At 43.4% G+C, this 21,189-nt stretch overlaps 1 protein-coding gene across 12 annotated transcripts in view; it reads right to left on the bottom strand.

The window, feature by feature from the left end:
- The window catches only part of STOX2 (storkhead box 2), a 209,688-nt gene that overhangs the window by 15,011 nt on the left and 173,488 nt on the right, over positions 1 to 21,189 (bottom strand). For 11 of the 12 annotated variants that reach the window (XM_059049573.2, XM_067022371.1, XM_067022379.1 and 8 more), the window contains one exon: positions 5,698 to 5,850. In XM_059049573.2, coding sequence (XP_058905556.1) covers positions 5,698 to 5,850 — 153 coding nt within the window. Of the gene's footprint in view, positions 1 to 5,697; positions 5,851 to 18,838; positions 18,905 to 21,189 lie in introns of those variants that run through there. The other variant, XM_067022373.1, reaches the window with a different exon arrangement.

The raw sequence follows: 21,189 nt of genomic DNA, 5'->3' as shown, positions 1-21,189 counted from the left end.
ACTTACCGGTAAGAATAAGCTCTCTGAGCGTTCCCAAATGAAGGAAAAAGAAAGAGTTTCCAGAGAGAATTTACATTTCAAGTTTTGATGTTTTGGATTTTCAAGTGTATCCATCAAATAATGTTTAATTTGAAAAAACAAACTAGAAACATTCCCTGTCCAATCCATTTTCCATACCTCTACCTGTGAGTTTTCAAAGCTTTACCTGAAAGTCACTGATATTTATGATTATCATTTTATTATTAAGCCCCAGTATAATGACTAGTATCTTCAATTGTCTATGAAAGCCAGGATTCCACTAGAAATCTGTAGGGCTCACCTGAAAAAGGTTATGGCTGTGACAGAGATCGTCAAGGTTTGCATATTCCATGACTTCCATATTCTAGTCCCAAAGTTCATCATGTGTTTGGATTTTGATAGCGTAAAGAGCAAAGGTAAGCTTTACACTCAAATAGGGCTGGAGTCTGACCTCTCTCCTTTCCTACACCTTTACGTCTCTCAAAGCAAAAATAGATATTTCAATATACTGCATGCCAATGGGAGGTTATTTAGACTTATATACCACTTTAATCTTGCAAATCTGACAATCGTTGGAACAGAGCACATATGTACATGTTCTGTATGGTAAGCATTTTAGACTGAAAACTTAATGGGTTTCTTTGGATGATTTCTTCGTGTTTGTGAAGGACATTGGCTGAGGGGGAATTCAGTAAGAAGCGATGTAAGCAGATGAACTGCAGACAGAACACAGTATAGATAATGTTAGTCTCCAGCAAACTTGAAAGTCGACTTCAAGCCCACAAGCAGACTTATAGATCTAATTCTATTCCCCTGAGGGTCAGCTTTCCTCCCGGGAAGATCCAGGTACAATAACTTAACAAATAGTAGTCCAATTTAAATGGTCACTCTGGGTGGATGAGGACCTATTTATTTATTTTTAAAATTTATTTATTTTTAATTGAAGTATAGTTGATTTACAATGCTGTGCTGATTTCTGCTGTACAGCAAAGTGATTCGGTTATACATACATACATTCTTTTTTATATTCTTTTCCATTAGGGTTTATCACAGGATATTGAATACAGTTCCTTGTGCCATACAGTAGAAACTTGTTGTTTATCCATTCCATATATAATAGTATGAGGACCTATTTAGAAAGCTGAGAAGCAGTAATTATTCTTTTCAAACCTTTAAAAAATATTCTTATGTCTATAATGTGAACTGGTATATAAAAGTTGTTTTCAAAAATTTAACCAATATAGAAAGATGATAAAAAGGTTTAAGTATCGGCATATCAGACATTTTTACTAGAAGACTTTTTAATAAAAACTGTCTTTAGAATATGGATGTCCAAAACAGGAAGAGGCCAAAATCTAGACTATTCTTTCTATTTATAATATATGCATTAAAAATAAGAGTTTGAATGTTTTAATAATATTCAGTTAGACTTCAAAACTTTATTTTCAAGTAGTAAAATAATAAAAAGTAAATAGTGTTACCTTTAAAAAACAAAAAAAAATGATATTTGAATCCCTCCAAAGTTTTAGAATTGCACTGAAATACATTTTTCAAACAGAATTTGAACAGTATTACGTTTTCTAAATTGTTCTGTTCTGAAGTAACTTAAATGATAGCAAAAGAAAAGCAGAAAATGAGAGGAAAAAAAGAAAAAAGGAGGAAGAGAGATAAGAAAAGAAGGAAGGCAGGAAGGAAACAAAACTTCATTTCGGGAAATAGTAGTTTAAAATACAGAGCTACTGCTGAACAAAATTTTAAATAATTACCACCTTGCCCTAAACCAGTGGTTGGCAAAGTTTTTCTGTAAAGAGCCAGATAGTAATAACTATTTCAGGCTTGATGAGCCATATGATCTCCCAGTTGCCACTATTCAACTCTGTAACTGTAGCCTAAGGAGCCGAAAACAATATATAAACAAACAGGTGTGGCTGTGTTCCAATAAAACTTTATTTACAAAAACAAGTGGAAGGACACACACAGCCTGCAGGCCATAGTCTGCCAAGCCCTGCCCTAGACTCAGGTTTGTATGGTGTCCTTGCAAACTTCTAGGGTTGACTAATAAATCATCATATGAAAAAGGTTAAGTTAGCTCCTCTTGGTCCATCTGAATGCAAGGCCTTGGGATTTAGGGTCACTTACCATAAAAACTAGCAAAGAGTTGTTCTACGGATTTCTCTACAAAGTATTCCAATTTAGTGATACTGTTAGCAGCTGTCTGGCAGTGACCCACAATTACCTATTACATACTCGCTCTGTGTTCCTTCTGTTCCCTATTTTCTTTTTAAATTAGTTTTTAAAATTTTATTTATTTTTGGCTGCGTTGGGTCTTTGTTGCTGCGCATAGGCTTTCTCTAGTTGCAGTGAGCGGGGGCTACTCTTCATTGTGGCGTGTGGGCTTCTCATTGCGGTGGCTTCTCTTGTTGCGGAGCACAGACTCTAGGCGCACGGGCTTCAGTAGTTGTGGCTCGTGGGCTCTAGAGCGCAGGCTCAGTAGTAATGGGGCACGGGCTTAGTTGTTCCACGGCATGTGGGATCTTCGCAGACCAGGGCTCGAACCCGTGTCCCCTGCATTGGCAGGCGGATTCTTAACCACTGCGCCACCAGGGAAACCCTCTGTTCTCTATTTTATGGCCCTGTAATGGGAGATATGTAACCAAGTTTGGAAAAGCTATGGGATCTCTCATGAACCTACATAAAAACAGAGGGATTTTAAAAGCGGCTGGGATGTTTGATGTCAGAGGAGGCTACCCAGGTAAAAGGCCAGAAAAGAATAGCCTTCCTTTACGAGAGCATTAGTTCATGAACACATTTGTCCCCTTAAGTAATCTCACCTGGGATTCTCTTATCTTAGTATTGAATGGAAAAGGAGTTGCCTGGAAGTTAACAGAGAAAGACAGACAGTGAAGAATATTCAGAGATAATAAAATGTTAGAAAATTTAAGATAATCAATAGATTGAAGGGGTGGGCTCATGTCAGAGCTTTTAAAGAGTACATGTAATTTCAAAACATATTACAGTTGACACTTGAACAATGCAGGGGTTAGGGGCACCAACCCCCCTCGTGATCAAAAATCCGGGTACTGCTATGTCTGCCTCAAAAACAGAGGAACTGATAAATGACTCACCCAAGGGCAGGAAGCTGAGATAGTCTGGTTTTGATTCCACATATTGGGATCTCCAATTGAACACAAACATTCCCTTACCCTTAGTTAATTTAAAGATCTATGAAAGGAAAATACAGATACTAGATTTACTGAAAAAAATTCATGGATAAATGGACTTGCACAGTTCTAACCCATGTTGTTCAAAGGTGATAATTAGAAAACCCCAAAAGGAGGGGAAAAAAATCACTGGGAGAGAAATAGAAAGTTCCTTTGGGGCAACAGGAAAAGTGGGGAGGCTCAATATGGTGGGTGACTATTTAAAAGTAGTCCCTCTACCATCTCCCCATGGGTGGGCTGCATTTCCCTACACGTTCGTTGACTTTGAGTTTGGCCAGGTTTGCTTTGGTCAATGAAATGTTAGTGGGCGTGGCATGGCCAGAGGTCTGAAGAGCCCCAGAGCTCCTGGACTTGCTCTCTTGGACCTCTGCCACCCCGACGAGCAGAATAGGTCCCCTTCTCCAAAGAGGACGGAGTACAGGTGGAACAGTCACCTGGCAAGTTGCAGCCTGGACCAGCTGACTCGTGGGGAACCCACAGACCCACGAGCTAAATAAATGTTCATTGTCACACGTCACTGATGTTCTGTAACTGTTACCCAGCATTTGTGTAGCAAAAGCTAACAAATGCAGCCAACAGCTCATTTTACTGAGGTTTAAGGTCTCTTCTAGGTCGAATGAAAAATAGGTCAAGTGTTTGTCGCTCATTTTTAACGTAAGCTCTGTTTCAAGCTAGGTATGGGTTGAGATCAGGCCAAGTTGGCAAACTGGGGGCCCAATAATGTGTTTTATCCGACTCGTATGTCGTCAGCATACACATGTTAAAATACACACACACACGCAAATTGCCATTATTTAAGGAAGTTTATAGATTTCACATAAAACTGTATTTCCAGATTGTCTTAAAAAACTAGAAGATTTGGCAACTCTGGCAGGGTTCTATATTTTTTTGGGGGGGCGGATACAATACACTGGAGCTGAGTAGTGGGCTGCTTCTCTTGAGACAGGACACGAGAATTCCTCAGCTTATCACCACATCTAACATCTTCTAGCACTGGAGGCATCAGATACTATTCATACAGTGGCTGGGCTATTACCTTCTTTTTATAATACTTAAGAGAAAAAGATGATCCTGCAATCCCACTCCTGGGCATGTATCTGGAGAAAATTCTAACTTGAAAAGATACATGCACCCCAATGGCCGCAGCAGCACTATTTACAATAGCCAAGATGTGAAAACAACCTAAGTGTCCATCAACAGATGAATGGATACATAATATGTGTGTGTGTGTGTGTGTGTGTGTGTGTGTATTTTCTCCCCCCAATAAAATATTACTCAGCCGTTAAAAAGAATAAAATAATGCCATTTGCAGCAACACAGATGGACCTAGAGATCATCATACTAACTGAAATAAGACAGAGAAAGACAGATACATGTATATCAATATTACTTATATGTGGAACCGAAAAAAAGGATACAAATGAACTTATTTACAAAACAGAAACAGACTCAAAGACATAGAAAACAAACTTATGGTTACGAAAGGGGATAGCAGCGGTGGGGGGGGGGGTGGCAGAGATAAATTATGAGCTTGGGATTAACATGTACACACTACAATATACAAAATAGGTAAACAACAGCGACCTGCTGTATAGCACAGGGAACTATACTCAATATAGGATAATAACCTAAAATGGAAAATGATCTGAAAAAGAATATATATATATATATATATATATATATATATATAAAATCACTTTGCTGTACAGTTGAAACTAACACAACATTGTAAATTAACTATACTCCAATAAAAAAATTTAAAAATTAAAAATATTTTAAAAGGAAAAAGAACCATTTTATTTAATTTTTTTCTTTTAAAATAAGGTCTGTTTAATTTATTAAATAGCATACTCTTAAAACACATCAGGCCGTGACATGAGCATGCAAGATAATGTTTATTTTTGACATTACTCTCTTTGTAGCTGAGTCCCGTAGGACTCAAATTTTCATTTGTTTCTGACCCGGTCCCATGAATGAAGATGTGCACGTACTTTAAAAAGGTTGTGGGTTTCCCTGGTGGCACAGTGGTTGAGGGTCCGCCTGCCGATGCGGCGGCTGGGCCCGTGAGCCGTGGCCGCTGAGCCTGCGCATCCGGAGCCTGTGCTCCGCAACGGGAGAGGCCACAACAGTGAGAGGCCCCCGTACCGCAAAAAAGAAAAAAAGAAGGTTGTGTTGTAAAGGTTAAATGGAATTGTGGTCGTTTTTCACAGAATTCTTTAATTTCTTTCCCTCAGTGCCAATTAAAAACGATTACAGCTGAAGAAGGCAAATTATTTTTGAAGTGACACCACTAGTGCCTTGGTTTTTAATTACAGAACGAAGAAAAGTTACTGGTCATTTTTGTCAAAGATTTTTCTTCTCCTATTGGACTTAAACATGGGATGAACCGTCCATAGGAAGTCCCAGGGCAGCCAGAGCACACATCCGTTTGGCAAGTGCCTCATTCTTTTCTTGTTACCTGGGAAACAGGTGGTCAGGTGCTCCATCAGTGCTTCTTGGGTGACAGGTTTTCTTGCCGAGTTCATTGCGGAGATGGCCAAGCAAAGGATTTCCCCGAGTGGGATAAACTGAGATTGACTGATGGGAGACATACTGATTGGTGACACATCACCTGTAGAAAGACAATTTTCAAGTAAGTGGTTCATTCAGACCCAGCCACTTGTCACACACACAGCTCCACACACGCGCCCCTCCCGTGACCCTCACCTGTTCTTGTGCAATGAACACAATCAACTCTCGACACTGAGGGGCGTTACAGCCACGTCCACTCAGGTGGAAAGACGTGCCCAGAACGGCGGAAGCTTCGATTGCTTCCACAAAGAAGACTTGCGTTTAAAACCTGAGATCTCATTTAAATAGACTTGCTACTGAAAGGCTTGCAACAACGGAGCCTCTTCAAACGATATCTGCTTTTATTAACTCGGAGCTGCTTCACATCTCCACAAATGCCCGTGTGGGAGCCTGAGGAGTCATGCGTTCAAACGCTGGGTGCCCTATGCTCCAGGCTTCTGCCGGGGGCTTGGGAGTCACTTGGGAAAATGAATAAGCCCCCTCCCACCGACATCTCTGCCCTCAAGGAGCTTCCATTCAAGCGGAGGAGACAGACCGACGTTCATCGTGCGCCAGAGAAGGCTGAAAAATCAACTCGGGCAGAGCAGGTGATGTACACACCACCTGGAGGGAAGGTTGGAGCTTAGAACCAGGAAGTGAGAGGAGGTTTTCCCGGGGTCGTGCAGCCTGAATCCGGTGCTGAAGCGGGAGTGTGCCGGGTGGCTGTGGGGCGTAGAGAGCAGCAGAGAAGGGGGACAAGTATATAGGGACTATTATCAGCAAAGAGCCGAGTGCCCAAGGCCTTCATTCTATGAAGGACGGTGCACCAGAGAAGGAATTTAAGGAATGACAATGTCAGATATGAATTTCAAGAAGAGGACTCCCGGTATCCTGCACACGTTTGCATCTGAAAGAGCCAATGCAGGTGGGGGGAGGCTGCAGACCCAGAAGCCAGGGGCAGCAGACATGGCTCTTGGGGAAACGGCAACATTCAACGCACGTAACTGCCTTCCTTCCTGCAATCTTGGCGTCACAGCGTGGAGATTTTCAAGTCACGTTTCAAGGAAGGATCCCTAGCATTCCCCGGAGAGGCTTCTGGGGGCAGGGAGGGGTGCCCCCCGCAGAGGGAGGGGTGGGAGGGCAGGGAAGTCTGCTCCTGACATCTGGGTGCCACCTGTTTCCTCCTCGGAGTTTCTATAAGGTTTCACTTGAGAAAGGCCATTCAGAAAGGGGGTGAAACCATCAGCAGGGTAGAAAATCTGTGAGCTTCTAAGCTTCTTTCCCACATGGATTTACATAATCTCTCCTCTTGTTTCCAAGTATGATTTCACTCTTGTTACAAATCACCATGACTCACCAGCACTGGACTTGGGCCAGCCTGTGGCATTAAGCAGCACCTTCCAGGAAGGTGTAGGGGTGCTCTGGGGTGGACCGGCTTGCTGCATCCAGCCACAGCTCCTAGTTTGATGGGGGAATCCTGAGGCCCTTGGGGAAAGAACGTGAACCCTGCTTTGATGGACTGGATGGGAAATGGTTTGATGGATAAAACCAGGCAACAGCACCTGGGCATGAAAACCAACAACAGGTGAGGGGGTAAGTCTAACAGGTGCACCAGATGAAGCAGCAGGACCCCAGTGTCAAAGGTTGAAGCCTGACCCCCCTCATCCCCAGCCCAGCTCAGTCCGACGCTCCCCTCTTTCCTGCATCCCTCGGGGCCCCAATCAGCTCTGCTGTGGCTCCATTCTCCGTAAGATGGGTATGACAAGAAGGAGACACCTCCTCGACAGCCAGAGACAGGGGGGAAATACACAAATGCAGAACAGCAGAAACCAGGAACTGACCTAACTCAGAACCCACAGACTGCCAGGGCCTATGGGATGTAAGTCTCATAAAGAGACAGAGCTCTGAGAGATGCTCGCAAATATTTGTTGGGGTAGCAGAGGGAAGCAGCTGGAACACGGAATTTGGGGCTGCTGCTGAGGGTGTGAGTTTCACTCACTGGCTGGTGAAACTCAATTCATATTGGTGACTCAAAAATGACAGAACTGGGCTTCCCTGGTGGCGCAGCGGTTGAGAGTCCGCCTGCCGATGCAGGGGACGCGGGTTCGTGCCCCGGAGCGGCTGGGCCCGTGAGCCGTGGCCGCTGGGCCTGCGTGTCCGGAGCCTGTGCTCCGCAACGGGAGAGGCCACAACAGTGAGAGGCCCGCGTTCCGCAAAAAAAAAAAAAAAAAAAAAAAAAAAAAAAAAAAAAAAAAGGAAAGAATTATGTGGACTGTGACCATCTCAGTAGGCAAGCTTGCTACTGCCTAGAAGAGTGTATTTAAATCATTGAAAAGCTGTTGTGCTCTTCATTCAAACACAACCATATTCTAAAGGCTTCTGTGTAAAGGGTGAACTAATGGTGGTGGTGAGATGCAGTAGAGGGTTGTGTTTGGAGCTACTCATGTTCAAATCTCCCCTCCCCATGGTGGCCGCATAGCTCAGCCGTAGCCACTCTAAAGATCTCTCCTGTGGATCCTTCTCTGTCCCTCCACCTTCTACAGGACAGGATGAGCTGCAGTGAGGCAGGTTTCTTAAGAGTTGCTAGGTTGATTACGTGGACTTCAAAGTCACACGGAATTTTTTTTTTTGGCCGTGCCACGTGGCATGTGGGACCTTAGTTCCCCAACCAGGGATGGAACCCATGTCCCCTGCAGTGGAAGCGTGGCATCTTTTTTTTTTTTTTTTTAAACATCTTTATGGGAGTATAATTGCTTTACAATGGTGTGTTAGTTTCTGCTGTATAACAAAGTGAATCAGCTATACATGTACATATACCCCCATATCTCCTCCCTCTTGTGTCTCCCTCCCTCCCACCCTCCCTATCCCACCCCTCTAGGTGGTCACAAAGCAAGGAGCAGATCTCCCTGTGCTATGCGGCTGGGAAGCACGGCATCTTAACCACTGGACCTCCAGGAAAGTCCCTGGAATAATTTCCTAAGTCAGATGAAAAGGACAATGAGGTCAGCTAACAAGGGCGGGTGCGAGGGGGGGATCAAAGCACGTTCCAGTACCTTTGGACCTGTGCATCATTTGGGAGGGTAACACCTTCTAGAATTTGCCTATCATACTTATGGACTTCTCAGAAGACTAAAGATACAAAAATACTACATAGGATTTTTAAAAATAATGCAGGTCTATTTTCTAATTTTGTATAGGTTATGGGGAACTTGAGCTTTCTGTAAAAAAGGAAAGACTATTAGCAAAATTAACGAGTTTAGATCATGCTTGTCCTTATGCTGTTAGCTGAAATTCTTTGTTTAGTTTAACTAACAAATATCAAATGTTTACTGATTTTCTAAGTTAATTTCTTTTCCATCATTGCAGCCAACTGTAAGACGCAAGTAAGCTTTAAGTGTCTCTGAAACGCATTGGTATTGAAAAAGCTCAGTTTCACTATAATTTCACATTTAACTCAGGAGAGAGAACCAAATGGAGTTTGGATACTCTAAGTGACCATCTCCACGTCCTCTTGTTTTTATACTGCACTAAGATAAATTGCTTCTCACTCCCGTCCCACCCCACCGGCCACCCTGTCTCCTCTACACCCACATGCTTCCTGGGTCTCTTCCCTCCACTCCATCTGCCGTGTGACCCCTACCCCAGGCCACTGTCCCCCCTCACCTGGCCCATGACAATGGCCTGATGCCTCCCAGCCCTCTCTCCTACCCAACACTCCCTCCACCACAGAGCAGTCTTCTTAGAAAAGCGTAAAACACTCCGCTTCCCTGCATGAAATCCTACAGTGAGTGCAGACTGCGCCTAGGAGAGCGGAACTCCTTGCTGGGTCTACGCCGGCCTGAGCCTGTCCACCCACATCTGGGACCATCCGCCGACCCCTCTCCCGCTCCGCCCTACAATATGCCCACAACCTCCTCTGTTCTTTGAACTCACCAAGCTTTTTCCCCACTCAGAGCCTTTGCCTTTTTTGAGCCCCTGCCTGGGACGCTTCTCACGCACATCTCTGCAGGACGGGTTTCTCCTCCTCTGAGTCTCCGTTTAAACAGGGCCTCCTCGGGAAGCCCTGCCCCGGCACCCGATCTAATGCTGTCCTAAAACCACAGCGCACTCTCTCTCATGTTACCGGATACTATGGTTTATAATAAGAAATATATGTTTGGTCCTCATCCCCATGTCTGGCACAGAGCTCCTAAAACGCTTGGAATTTCCTAAGTGGTGAGAGAGATCAAGGTATCTTTGTTACATCAGTGAGGTGACTTTTGGACCCGCACCTAAGGACGGGGGCTCATAGCCAGGAGAACTAACCACGTGGTTACAGGGTTGGAACTTTCAGCCCCGCCCCCTGACCTCCACAGGGGAGAGGAGAGTGGCTGGAGGTTGAATCAATCCTCAACGGCTAATGATTTAACCAAGCATGCTTATGTAATGAAGCCTCCATAAAACCCCAACGGATGGGGTTCAGAGAGCCTCCAAGGTTGCTGAATACGTGGAGATTGGGGAAGGCTTCGAAGCTCCGTGCCCTCTACCTATTCCTTGCCCTATGCACCTCTTCCACCTGGCTCTTCCTGACTTGTATTCTTTTATAATACACTGGCACACTAGTAAGTAAAGTGTTTCTCCCCGTAAGCCGCTCTAGAAAAATAACTGAACCCAAGGAGGGGGTGGTGGGAGCCTCCAATCTACCATCAGTCTTTCAGAACACAGGTGACAATCTGGGCTTGCAAGTGGCATCTGTGGTCAGGGGCGGGGTGGGGTGAGGGCACTCCTGTGGACTGAACCCTTAACCCATGGGATCTGATGCTTTCCAGGTAGATGGTGTTGGAATTGGGGTGAATTGTAGGACACTCAGCTGGTGTCAGACAATTGCTGGTGGCCCCCCCCACTGGAATTGGTACCAGGGTCCTTCCAAGTCACTGTCTTTACTCTCTGAATGTGTGTATGTGTGTACTGGTATACTGTCTGTCTCACTCACTAGAATATAAGCTCCATGACAGAAGGAAATGTGAACCCCACATTCCTACATTCTCAGTGCCTGGAATAACGCAGAGCTCACACCAGACCCCCAGTACTTGTTTGCTGAATGAATGAATATCCATTTACAACATCAGAATCCAAGGAATTGCTCACGGTATTCAAAGAGTTGTGATTTTATTCATATATGTTGCTAAATAATTGCAAAACAAACACAGAATTTAAAGAGACCAAATATACTTAACCATGAAATTTCTAAGACTCTCCCTATTAATTTTGCCCAAAACATAGCAGTTACCACAGAAAAATAATTATACGTTAAGTGAGGGTTAAGACATGCATTTAAGATCTACATAAAAGGAATTATAGGCATTGATCAACACAACACAACATCTTATTCAAGTTTACAATGATTTTCTTTGGATCTTATATCAGACCTACTTAAGGAACCAACAAGGCATTCTTAAAATATGCTACTAGAAAATTCTTCCAACAACTGGACCACATTTATGGTCAAAGAAGAAAACAAGGGAATGTAACTACTGCTAAAATATTATTGGTCATCATAATCTATAGAAACGACCACATTTTGCATAAACTATGAATTGTTCCTTGTCTATAATTTATAGGATGGATTTTTCTATTGCCAGAATTAGTTCTGAACATATTCATAAAGACAACTCCTGTAAAAGCTCATGGCTACTTTGTGGGCTAGCCAATTCTTTCTAAACGGCTATAATTCTGTCCTATTGTTCTAGAAAGCAGGGGTAAATAGGTTTTATTTCAGCTTTATTTTCTTACAAACATCCATTTAAGTCCAGTCCTCAGGGGACATTTTTCAAATCCAAGATCATTTCAGATCAAACCAAGCACGGTGCCTTGGACAGAGCAGGCATTCAATAAATTTCTGTTAAATGAATTTAAAAGGTGAGAAGGCATGACAATATTACAATTCTAAGTGAACTTCGTTGATTTTAAGAGCATTTCACATTAGACTTCAAATACCTCAGTGAATATTTGGACACTTCTTTCATTTAAGGTAGTACTACAGTCAGCTAAGAAGTAGGAGGACAAAGTAAATGTGTGCGGTGGTGATGAGGAGTGAAGGATGCAGCCGCCGTACCAGAGGCGGGAGTGAGCGCGTGCAGGGCACGTGCAGCGCGCTGAGCTGGGGATGCTGAGGGTCTATTCTGGCACATCTGGAGCAGGCTGGGGGTGAGATGGAGACAAATGGAACCTCCTGGTAGACCAGAAGGCTGAGCTCTTACCCTTTATGCTGACGAGAACCCTGTGTATGTTTATACAGGGGAATCACATGACACGTTTGTGTTAGAAAATCACTCTTGTGCAACTGTGGGGAACAAACTGGTGACTATTAACCACCACCAGGCAACTGAGAAGGAGGGTCTGGGATAACAAGCAGAAACCATGCATGTGCCGACTTCCTCTTTTATCTTCTACACATGGTGACGTCCACCTCAGAAATATCTTTATCATGCCCACGCATTTTTACTATTTAACCCCCTCTATCTACTCTCCCTTCCAACTTCTGGCCAGTTACTTTAGTTGGAATTCTTTCAAAAATTTCTCTCTCACATAATTCACCCTTTCAAGAAATTTATTCGAGTGCTTCTTAGATACCCCAAACCTCTGGGCACTCGAGTTCCAAATTTGTTCCTATCTTGGTTCTTTTTGTAGGAAAAAAATAAAAGTAAGAACTATAATAAAGCTCAGTCCTCTATGAATGCCATTGTCCCCAGTCACTAATTTAGGTTCTCTGTGCTCCGCAACCTTTGCATACGCACGGGGGGCAGGGCGGGGGAGGGACACAATTAAGAACATGTGACCTCCATGACAACCTACATTCACCCCTTCCCAGATGATACCCACAGCTTTGCAAAAGATACCTACCAGAAAGACAAATATAAATCTACTTCCTTTCATCTTAAAGTACCCATCTTCACACCCATCAAATACGAAAAGGAAAGCTGGAATTTTTCCAGGTGGATCACGTCACAATGAACTATAATACAACCTTGTTTTTGTTTGTTTTTTGCGGTACGCGGGCCTCTCGCTGCTGTGGCCTCTCCCGTTGCGGAGCACAGGCTCCGGACGCACAGGCGCAGCGGCCACGGCTCACGGGCCCAGCCGCTCCGCGGCACGTGGGATCCTCCCGGACCGGGGCACGAACCCGCGTCCCCTGCATCGGCAGGCGGACTCCCAACCACTGCGCCACCAGGGAAGGGAAGCCCTATAATACCACCTTGAAAGTTCCCCGAAGTTCATCTTCTATCTTAGCCTTCTTTAAAGAATCTTTATTCCCAAGTACCAGCATTCCGTTTGAATTATCCTGTTTTCCTCTTTATTTTTACATACTGTTTTCCATCGTAAATGTCAATTCACTCTGCATTCTGGATTGAAGAGACCCGAACGAAGTTCATGAACCAAAGCAACCTACTTACAAATGTAGTTCTGAAACTGTACTAATTTATCATTGGGAAACTGCCAATATCGAAAGGCATTCGTTCAGGAGATCGTTTGATAAGTGCCCAGTCTCTTATAACAAAATATAATTACCACTCTGTGTCTGCAGATGAGGGTTTGGATCATTCAAATTTCAAAGATTCCTTCAGACTCTCAAATGCTCTGATTCTATATCAATGCAGCAGAATTCCGGCATAAAAGCATGATATAGTACTGCCGCCTACCTCCATTTCCATCTTGCTGGAGAAAACGAGTTTAACGCTCACCCAACCGGCAAAAGTAGGCTGTAATTTTTAAAAGGATAGCAAAATAGATTGGCTATTAATTTTTTCCCGTGTAATAAAGGCTTCATAATTTACTCTTTTCTAACTCAAAGTCTTGCTCCTCAGGACCAAAAGTGTGCCTGTTTTTTGTTCTCTGCACTGCCAAAATTAACACTAAAGTTAAAATTATAGATGCCAATAAAACTACCACATGCAGTAGATACAGTAGTACATACAGTACTACTACAGTAGATACATGCAGTAGTAGTTTGACTCATAAAAATGGTCAAACATGCCCGTAAAACGTACAGTGGGCACAGTGATAATACAGGTCTATTCCTTTCAACAAACTATTCATAGAACGACGAATGTGCCGAGTTTTATTTTCAATACCCTTGGGCCTGGGGAAATCATAAGCTTTCTGAGGTTAAGTGAACAGTTTCTCGGAGGCAGAACATCAGACGAATCTTGTGTTTTACAATTTAGCTCAATTTATTAACCCCGATTTTATGTCTAGGTGTTGTTTTTGGTTCTTTTAACAGACGGTTCTTTTTTAAAAAGCTGTTCTAAAAAAACACACATCCCCTTCCTATACACCCTCTTGCAGACCGAAATACCCTTACAGGAGGGCAGAACACACGACCCCCAACCACTCACACACTGCTTCATTTTAAGCAACTTTCCCTTGAAACCAAATTACTATACTTGACTTTCAAATGTTTGTATCTGAAAGTTAAACGCACCCAGCATTGGAAAAGGCATTTTTACCAGTTTACTGTATGTCTGGCTTATGCCACTGATCTTGGAAATTTAAGGCTGAGTCTTCATTGCAATTGTCGATGGCAGTAAAGTTGACAATAAAAAAATTTTTTGGAAAATTTGGAAACTCTCTAACAGCTTTTCTAAAGCTCCCTGTTGCTTTATTTCAACACTTGATGGAGTTCTCTTAAAGAAGGTCTAATTCCTAAGCTTATTATTTAGATAAATAGTTTTAATTCAAAAGAAAATGTAAATAAGAGGCTCTCATTAATAATACTACAGTTAATGGTGTCTACACACACACACACACACACACACACACACACACACACACACACGGGTTAACGTCCACCATATCACCTGAATCCGCTTAGCAGCCTGTCTAATGCAGAGACGCATTAGGTGTAATGGCACATCAGCCGGTTCATTGGTTTACAGAAGAAACCCATTATCTTGCCCAGGCTACAAGCTTTCATTAGTCATATTAGCTACTACTCTTGCAACTCAGATTTGACTACTGATGAAAAACTGTCATAGGATAAGCAGAGACGGACAAGCCACAAAGGGTGGAGAATCAGCTAGAGAAGGCAATCAGTGCACAGGCAGAAGTGAGAACTCCGTAGTTCGGGAGCTGTCTTCACCAGCGCCAAGGATGATAACAGACATCTCTCTAAGCACAGATCTCGGACACTTCTGGACCGTTCCACTACTGCAATAGATTTGTAGCTGAAAAGTCACAATGAAAGTATGAGCCATCGGGCCAATTATCCGTTTCCATAATTCAAACCTTCGCTAAGAAGTCTCCACATTATAACCTGAGTGGGGTGTATGTTAGGCACCGTGGAATAAAACATTCACACATCGGGCGCTCAAATGTTGTTGAGTAAATAAATAGGTCCTACACATACAGACGAGGCAAGGTAAGGCCCTGCTAACCGCCAAGATGTTTCCCATCAACAGCAGCCTCCTTGCTCCCTACTCCCTCATCCAGGGCTAAGCGAAGGCCATTTACCACCAGCGATAAAATCATGATGAAATACCAGTCCTAGATGACAACAGGTGATAAGAGCTCTCAGATGTCATGCAATTCTGTAAGGCACCTGGCTAACAAGAGTCCTGTGCAATAGAGCGTCTTCTTTTTCTTCATTATAAGCACATCATGTAGGACAGAATCCAAAGCCCTATTTTAAGCTATCACATACTTCTCTTCTTTCTCCATTCTGTATCAGAACCTAGCCTAACACCAGAGACATATCAGATGCTCCAAATTCTGCTGATGGTATTTCTCAACTACAGTTCAATAAATCAGTGTAAAATATCCAGGGTCACTCTCTTCCACTCTTTTTAAGTGAGAATCACCACAGCTGATGCTTAACCTTCGTTTTCTTTGCTTTGGGACCTGTTTAGGTCCCAACTATACTGTAACCAATTTCTGTAAAATACAGTTGTAATAGAACCAGAAGGCCTAATTAAATACAGTTCAAATATATATGTTGATAGTTCCCAAATTACAACCAAATCATACAGAATGACTGCCACCAACTCCCCAATGAAGGAACACCTACCACCCCTTCAAGCTGTCATTGACAGACTATACACAAGTACACAAGGATGAAAGAGTACAAAAGGCCAGACAGACACACACACAGAAAAAACTCCCAACTCACTGTACCGGAAGTAACTTTTCTCTCCAAAGTCTGACATTACAAGACAGTGGCGGAGGCCATGGACTTTGTCAGCCAAAACTTTAAGATCAGAGTCCAGTTCTGCTCTTCATTAGCGTGTGATTTGGAGCAAATTAATTCATTTTTTGAGTCTCACTGTCTTCTTTTGCAAGGTGTACACAGTGACGTTCACCTTGTAGAGTTATTGAGGGGATTAAGTGCTGACAAGGTCCCTGACACCTAATAGATATTTAGTAAATAGTTAGTATTAAAATTATTGTCTCCAAGCCTATCTAAATTTATTCAACTTACTCTTTTACGGTGTTCGAATTTCTACTAATAGGAAAATCATTTGATCTTAAGAAAAAAAGCTTTTAAAAAATCATCTAAGGTGTGGAAAGGCTAGGAGGGTAGTGGTCTATCTCACACTAGTATGAATTAGTTTAATCAGATTGCTCACCTCTGATTCTTATCTGTGAGCATGGGCACTGAGTGAATGGAATATTTTGCCTGGGAGGCAGCAAAGTTAAGATATATTTATAAACATACAGCATTTGGGATGTATTATTGGGCTGGAAGGGAATGGGAAACAGGCAATACGTAGGGACTTTGGAGAGAGAAGAACAGAAGATGGGAAATTGTTTGGATAGAGAGTCACAAGTATATAAAGTTGGCCTATTTTAAGATTTTGTCTGGGCCAATCTTTTACCTGGGAAAGGGAAAGGAAACTCAGCACCTAAGTATAATGCTCTTAGTGCTAAAGATCAGTGATGCTAGGAGCTAAATAATTTCTGATGGAACCTGGGAGGCAAAAAGTCATTATGGTTATCTCTTCTAAGGAAAACGTCCTGTGGGATTCAAAAGAGTGACTTCCACACAAAACTTCAGAATTTAGTATACTCCTTACTTAAGGATGGCTTGTCCAATAATATTATTCTTCCTATTCAAATAAACCATAATCAGTGTCCATATTTAAGGGACTCACCTTCACATCTGTTTTTTTATTTTTATTTTTTAATTTTTATTTACTTATTTTTTGTGGTACACGGGCCTCGCACCGTTGCGGCCTCTCCCGTTGCGGAGCATAGGCTCCGGACGCGCAGGCTCAGCAGCCATGGCTCACGGGCCCAGCCGCTCCGCGGCACGTGGGATCCCCCCGGACAGGGGCACGAACCCGTGTCCCCTGCATCGGCAGGTGGACTCTCAACCACCGCGCCACCAGGGAAGCCCCACATCTGTTCCTAACAACAACAATCCTTTACAAGCAGTGTAAGGCACTATCTGTGATGATATCTCAAGGTAAAAGCAATCATCATTTCTAGAGTTACATACTTAACTCTTGAGGTCTACCCCAGCATCAGTCTACCCGGGGAAGACTATTTACATGAACAAATAGATCATTCGCACCCTCTGTGACAAATTAATGCTTTTTGCACTTGCCCTTCTTCTTAATCAACTATTTGTTGAGTGCTTTCCATGTGTAGAGAACTGCTAGGAGATGGGAATTGTAGAGAAAGGCACAAATCTTGATCCTTGCCTTCAGTGAGCTAATAATTTAGGTGGGGAAACATGATATAAATGTGTAGAAATATAAGCAATTACAATATGTTCAAATTACTGTTTAAAATGTCCTTAGAAGAGATGTAAGAAGAAAATAGTTGAATGGCTAGCAAATCAACTCCTATGATTCCTATAATAGGAATTTGGTCTAATTATATCTATCTGTCTGTCTATCTAGAGAAGTTAATTCTATAACAGGACTAAGAAATGACCTCCTGCTGGAGTATCAGAGAAAGCCCTTCTGTGGGAGGGAGATTTTGAATAAGGTATTTAAGGAGGAGTAGAACTGATAGGTGTGGGGACATTATATTCTCAGCATGGTATGATGTGATCAAACGTCCTTTGAAACTGACTCAACATCCTAAACGTTCCTTTGAACATGGCACGTACTAGGCACAAAGAAGACACATCTTTACAATGAAGAAAGGAAACAAGCATTCTCTGCTTCGGTGAAAGGGTGAGCTATGGGGGTGGATGTGAGAGCAAAGAGAAAAGAGATGTTTGAGGGTCCTATCCAACGTACGGTTTGCATTACTCTAAAATGTTCTAGTTATTATTACAAATGCATTTAACACTCTCAGAAATTTTTTTTTTTAACAGAAAGCGCTAAGACCATAAATTTGATGAAGTGGTAAAACCACGCTTTCAGATTTGCCAGGTTTCCATTTGGAAAGGTGGCATGTAATGTACATTTGAGAACCAAATTTTACCACCTCACTATTTAAAGAGAAAAAAAAAGCTTTTGTGTGAGAAGCCCATGGATGTTGTAAGGAAAGAGCTCTGCAATCATCTGGCTCCTACAACGGACTATGATGAAATATGCTTACTTCCTTAGCAGTTAATAGCAACCTCTGTCTGATGTTGGAAGCAGTCCTTGAGCATATAAAGCAGGCTTTCTTGGATTTCAGTGCACTGGATGTAGGTTAACAGGCCAAATAACACACCAAATTTAGGGACTATATTGAGAAGAAAAAATTTCAAATACTATTTACTGAATGCCTCCATCAGAGGAGTGAAAGAGATATTACAGCTGATGGAAATCTGGAGCAGTTTAATCATTTCCTATTTGCACATCCTACAGCTGACTCTAGTCTCTGATGTGAGGCTGTGACATGAATCATGCTGGCGAGGTTGCATCTGCTGGGCACCTCCACGAAGCACTTCTACTGTCTAAGATTGAGGCTGCGGAAGGATTATCACAGCAAGACCACGTTTCAGAGGACAGGGCACCCTTCTTGAGGGGGTCGATTACCATACATTTGTATCTATATCCATACAAAATATGGATACATTTTACCATATTTCTTTGCACACAACAACTCTTGAAAGAAAAGCAGGGGAGACCTACCTGACCCTTTCTGGACTGGCTCCATCCCCCAGGTAGCTTTGGCGCTAAAGCCCGGCGCATGCTAGGGGGTAGTATTCAGGCACAAGAAAGAGCCAGTAACAGAAACGGACGTCCTAGAATCTGGAATAAGAAGAAAGAGTAAACTTTCAAGTCATAATATCCTAAATGAGCATTTCAGATTAGCTACTGAGGGCACGTGGAACCCAGCAGGAATCCGGTACTTTACCTTGGTACGTCTACTTGGAAAAAAAAGAGTCCCCTAACTCTCAGCTCTTCTGACAATTCAGGGCTGGAGATGCTGATACAAGTTCAGTTCAAAAGCTGGCAAAAAGCACCTTTAAAAAGCTTTATGAATGGACTTTGCTGGTATGATTTTAGAGGGAAAAAAAATCCTCTTTCCTATTCTTTCCTCCTATTTGCCTCGAACGGCTGGCATCCCGTCCCATGCCTAGTCCCGTCTATCATGGGCACTGGTCCTGAGCCAATATCCCACTGCAGTGCCTTGGGAATCTGCAGTGTCACTCCTCTTCTGCCTTGTTCTCTGCAAAGTGAAGTCATAGGGACGGATCAGCCTACCTGACTTCTCATTACCCTGCCCAGAATCCTTTGTGAGCTGAAATGAGTCATCACTCCAAGAAAAGCTACAGCCTCTGGTTGTCGGTACGGGCTCCTTTGTCTGTGCAATGCGGAGGCTCTGGGCTGGGAATGCACTCCAGGTCCAGGGCTGCCAGGGTCACATCCTCCTCTCCAAGGAGCCCAGGCCCCCTCCCACGCTTTGAGCACCAACTCAGATCTTTTCATCATGAAAACAGGAAAAAGGGCAAATACCTCCGGATGCTTGGAGAAAACACACACACACTTTAACAATGATCTGGCGTCATATACTCACCAGTTCATCATGATAAACCTGACACATGCGCTCTCTCCTTTTTTTTTTTTTTTTTTTTTTTTAAGGCTGGCTTTTCATTGCAGAGAAGAACGTGTCTCCCTCCTGTGTGTAAGAGGCGGTTCGACTGTACACTGGATCAAAGTTTAGCTGCAGCGAGCTATTTGTCATAAATTCCAGTTGCCGGGCAAGTCCCTGCAAGCCTGGGTCGCATCGTTCCCAATACAGTGCCGGCCGCCTTGCAGCCGAAACAGCCGGGGAGCCAGCACAGCTTCTGCCAGGAGGAGGACGGCACGGGGAATGAGGTCACTATGTCAAGAGCTCGTTCTCCCGTGAGGTGCCCCTGGGCTCCCAACACCTCGCAAACCACGGCGGGGAGGGGTGTGGGATGGGGCATAGGGCTTCTTTTCCATTGCTGCTTCCTCTGCTTTTTCTCTTTTCTTTTTTAGAATTTCTGTGCCTCAGATCGGTAAGGCACAAAAAAGCCATTCCAGATCTGTGCAAAAACATCCTTTTCACCGCACTGTTTGTACTGCACCCCACGCTGAATCACTCAGGCATAGGCACGTGTACGCATTGTATTTACACACCCACGGACACACGGACCCACAGAGGAACTTATTTCGACAGACCCGTAGAGAAAATGATTCATCTCTGTTTACAGTACAAGAAACGACACAGAAATGGCTCGAGATGGAAAAGGGGTAGGAGTTGGGAGAGAGGAAAGGAGGAGAGGAGTATCCACCAGTCCCTTAGACCACAGAAAAACGGAGTCTGAGAAGAAAAGAATAATTAAGAAGGACACGAATGCTGTTGTGTTGGTAATCATTCTACCTAAACTCCCCCAAACAAAATAATACCCAAGCAGGCACCTCTCACTAGCTCCACTCAGGAACCAAAGAGATCCCGATAAATTATCCCCTACACTGAACTGAAGTCGATTTGGGTAGCTGAGGATGTCTGCAGAGCAAATTCTCCCACCTCCTCATGAATACAGTAGCTAACCAACAATAAAGATGAAGTCTAGGATGAGACGGGATCTGGCAAGTACAAAAATGTAATGAATCTTTCAGCAAGACGATCCTGAATCTCTGAGTGAGAAGGGTTGCCAGGCTAAAGCTCCGCCAGAATCTCAGGGTGTCTTCGCACCTGTGATGTAGCCCGTCTTCAAGGACCTCTTCCCTCAGAGCTCGGGCCTCGTCCAGGCCAGGCACATCCTCCGGTGAAGGCCTCCCCCGCCAGCTGAGTCCTGGAAGCCCACACAATGCTTCCCTCGGAAAGCTAAACAACGGAGAACCCTCTTCTGTCTGATAACTCATCTGAGGGCTACAAATAATAACCCCGTGCCTACGTTCTAAGCCGTCTCTTCTCTAGCTGCCCCCAGTCTGGGACACCGTAGGTAAGTCTATGTGCATTTATGGATCCGCTGGTACGTTCCATCTCAACATTATGAAATAAAAAAGCT

The sequence above is a fragment of the Kogia breviceps genome, chromosome 20 (assembly GCF_026419965.1).
Source record: "Kogia breviceps isolate mKogBre1 chromosome 20, mKogBre1 haplotype 1, whole genome shotgun sequence".
Taxonomy (NCBI): Eukaryota; Metazoa; Chordata; class Mammalia; order Artiodactyla; family Physeteridae; genus Kogia; species Kogia breviceps.
This window is presented reverse-complemented; position numbering and strand designations above follow the sequence as displayed.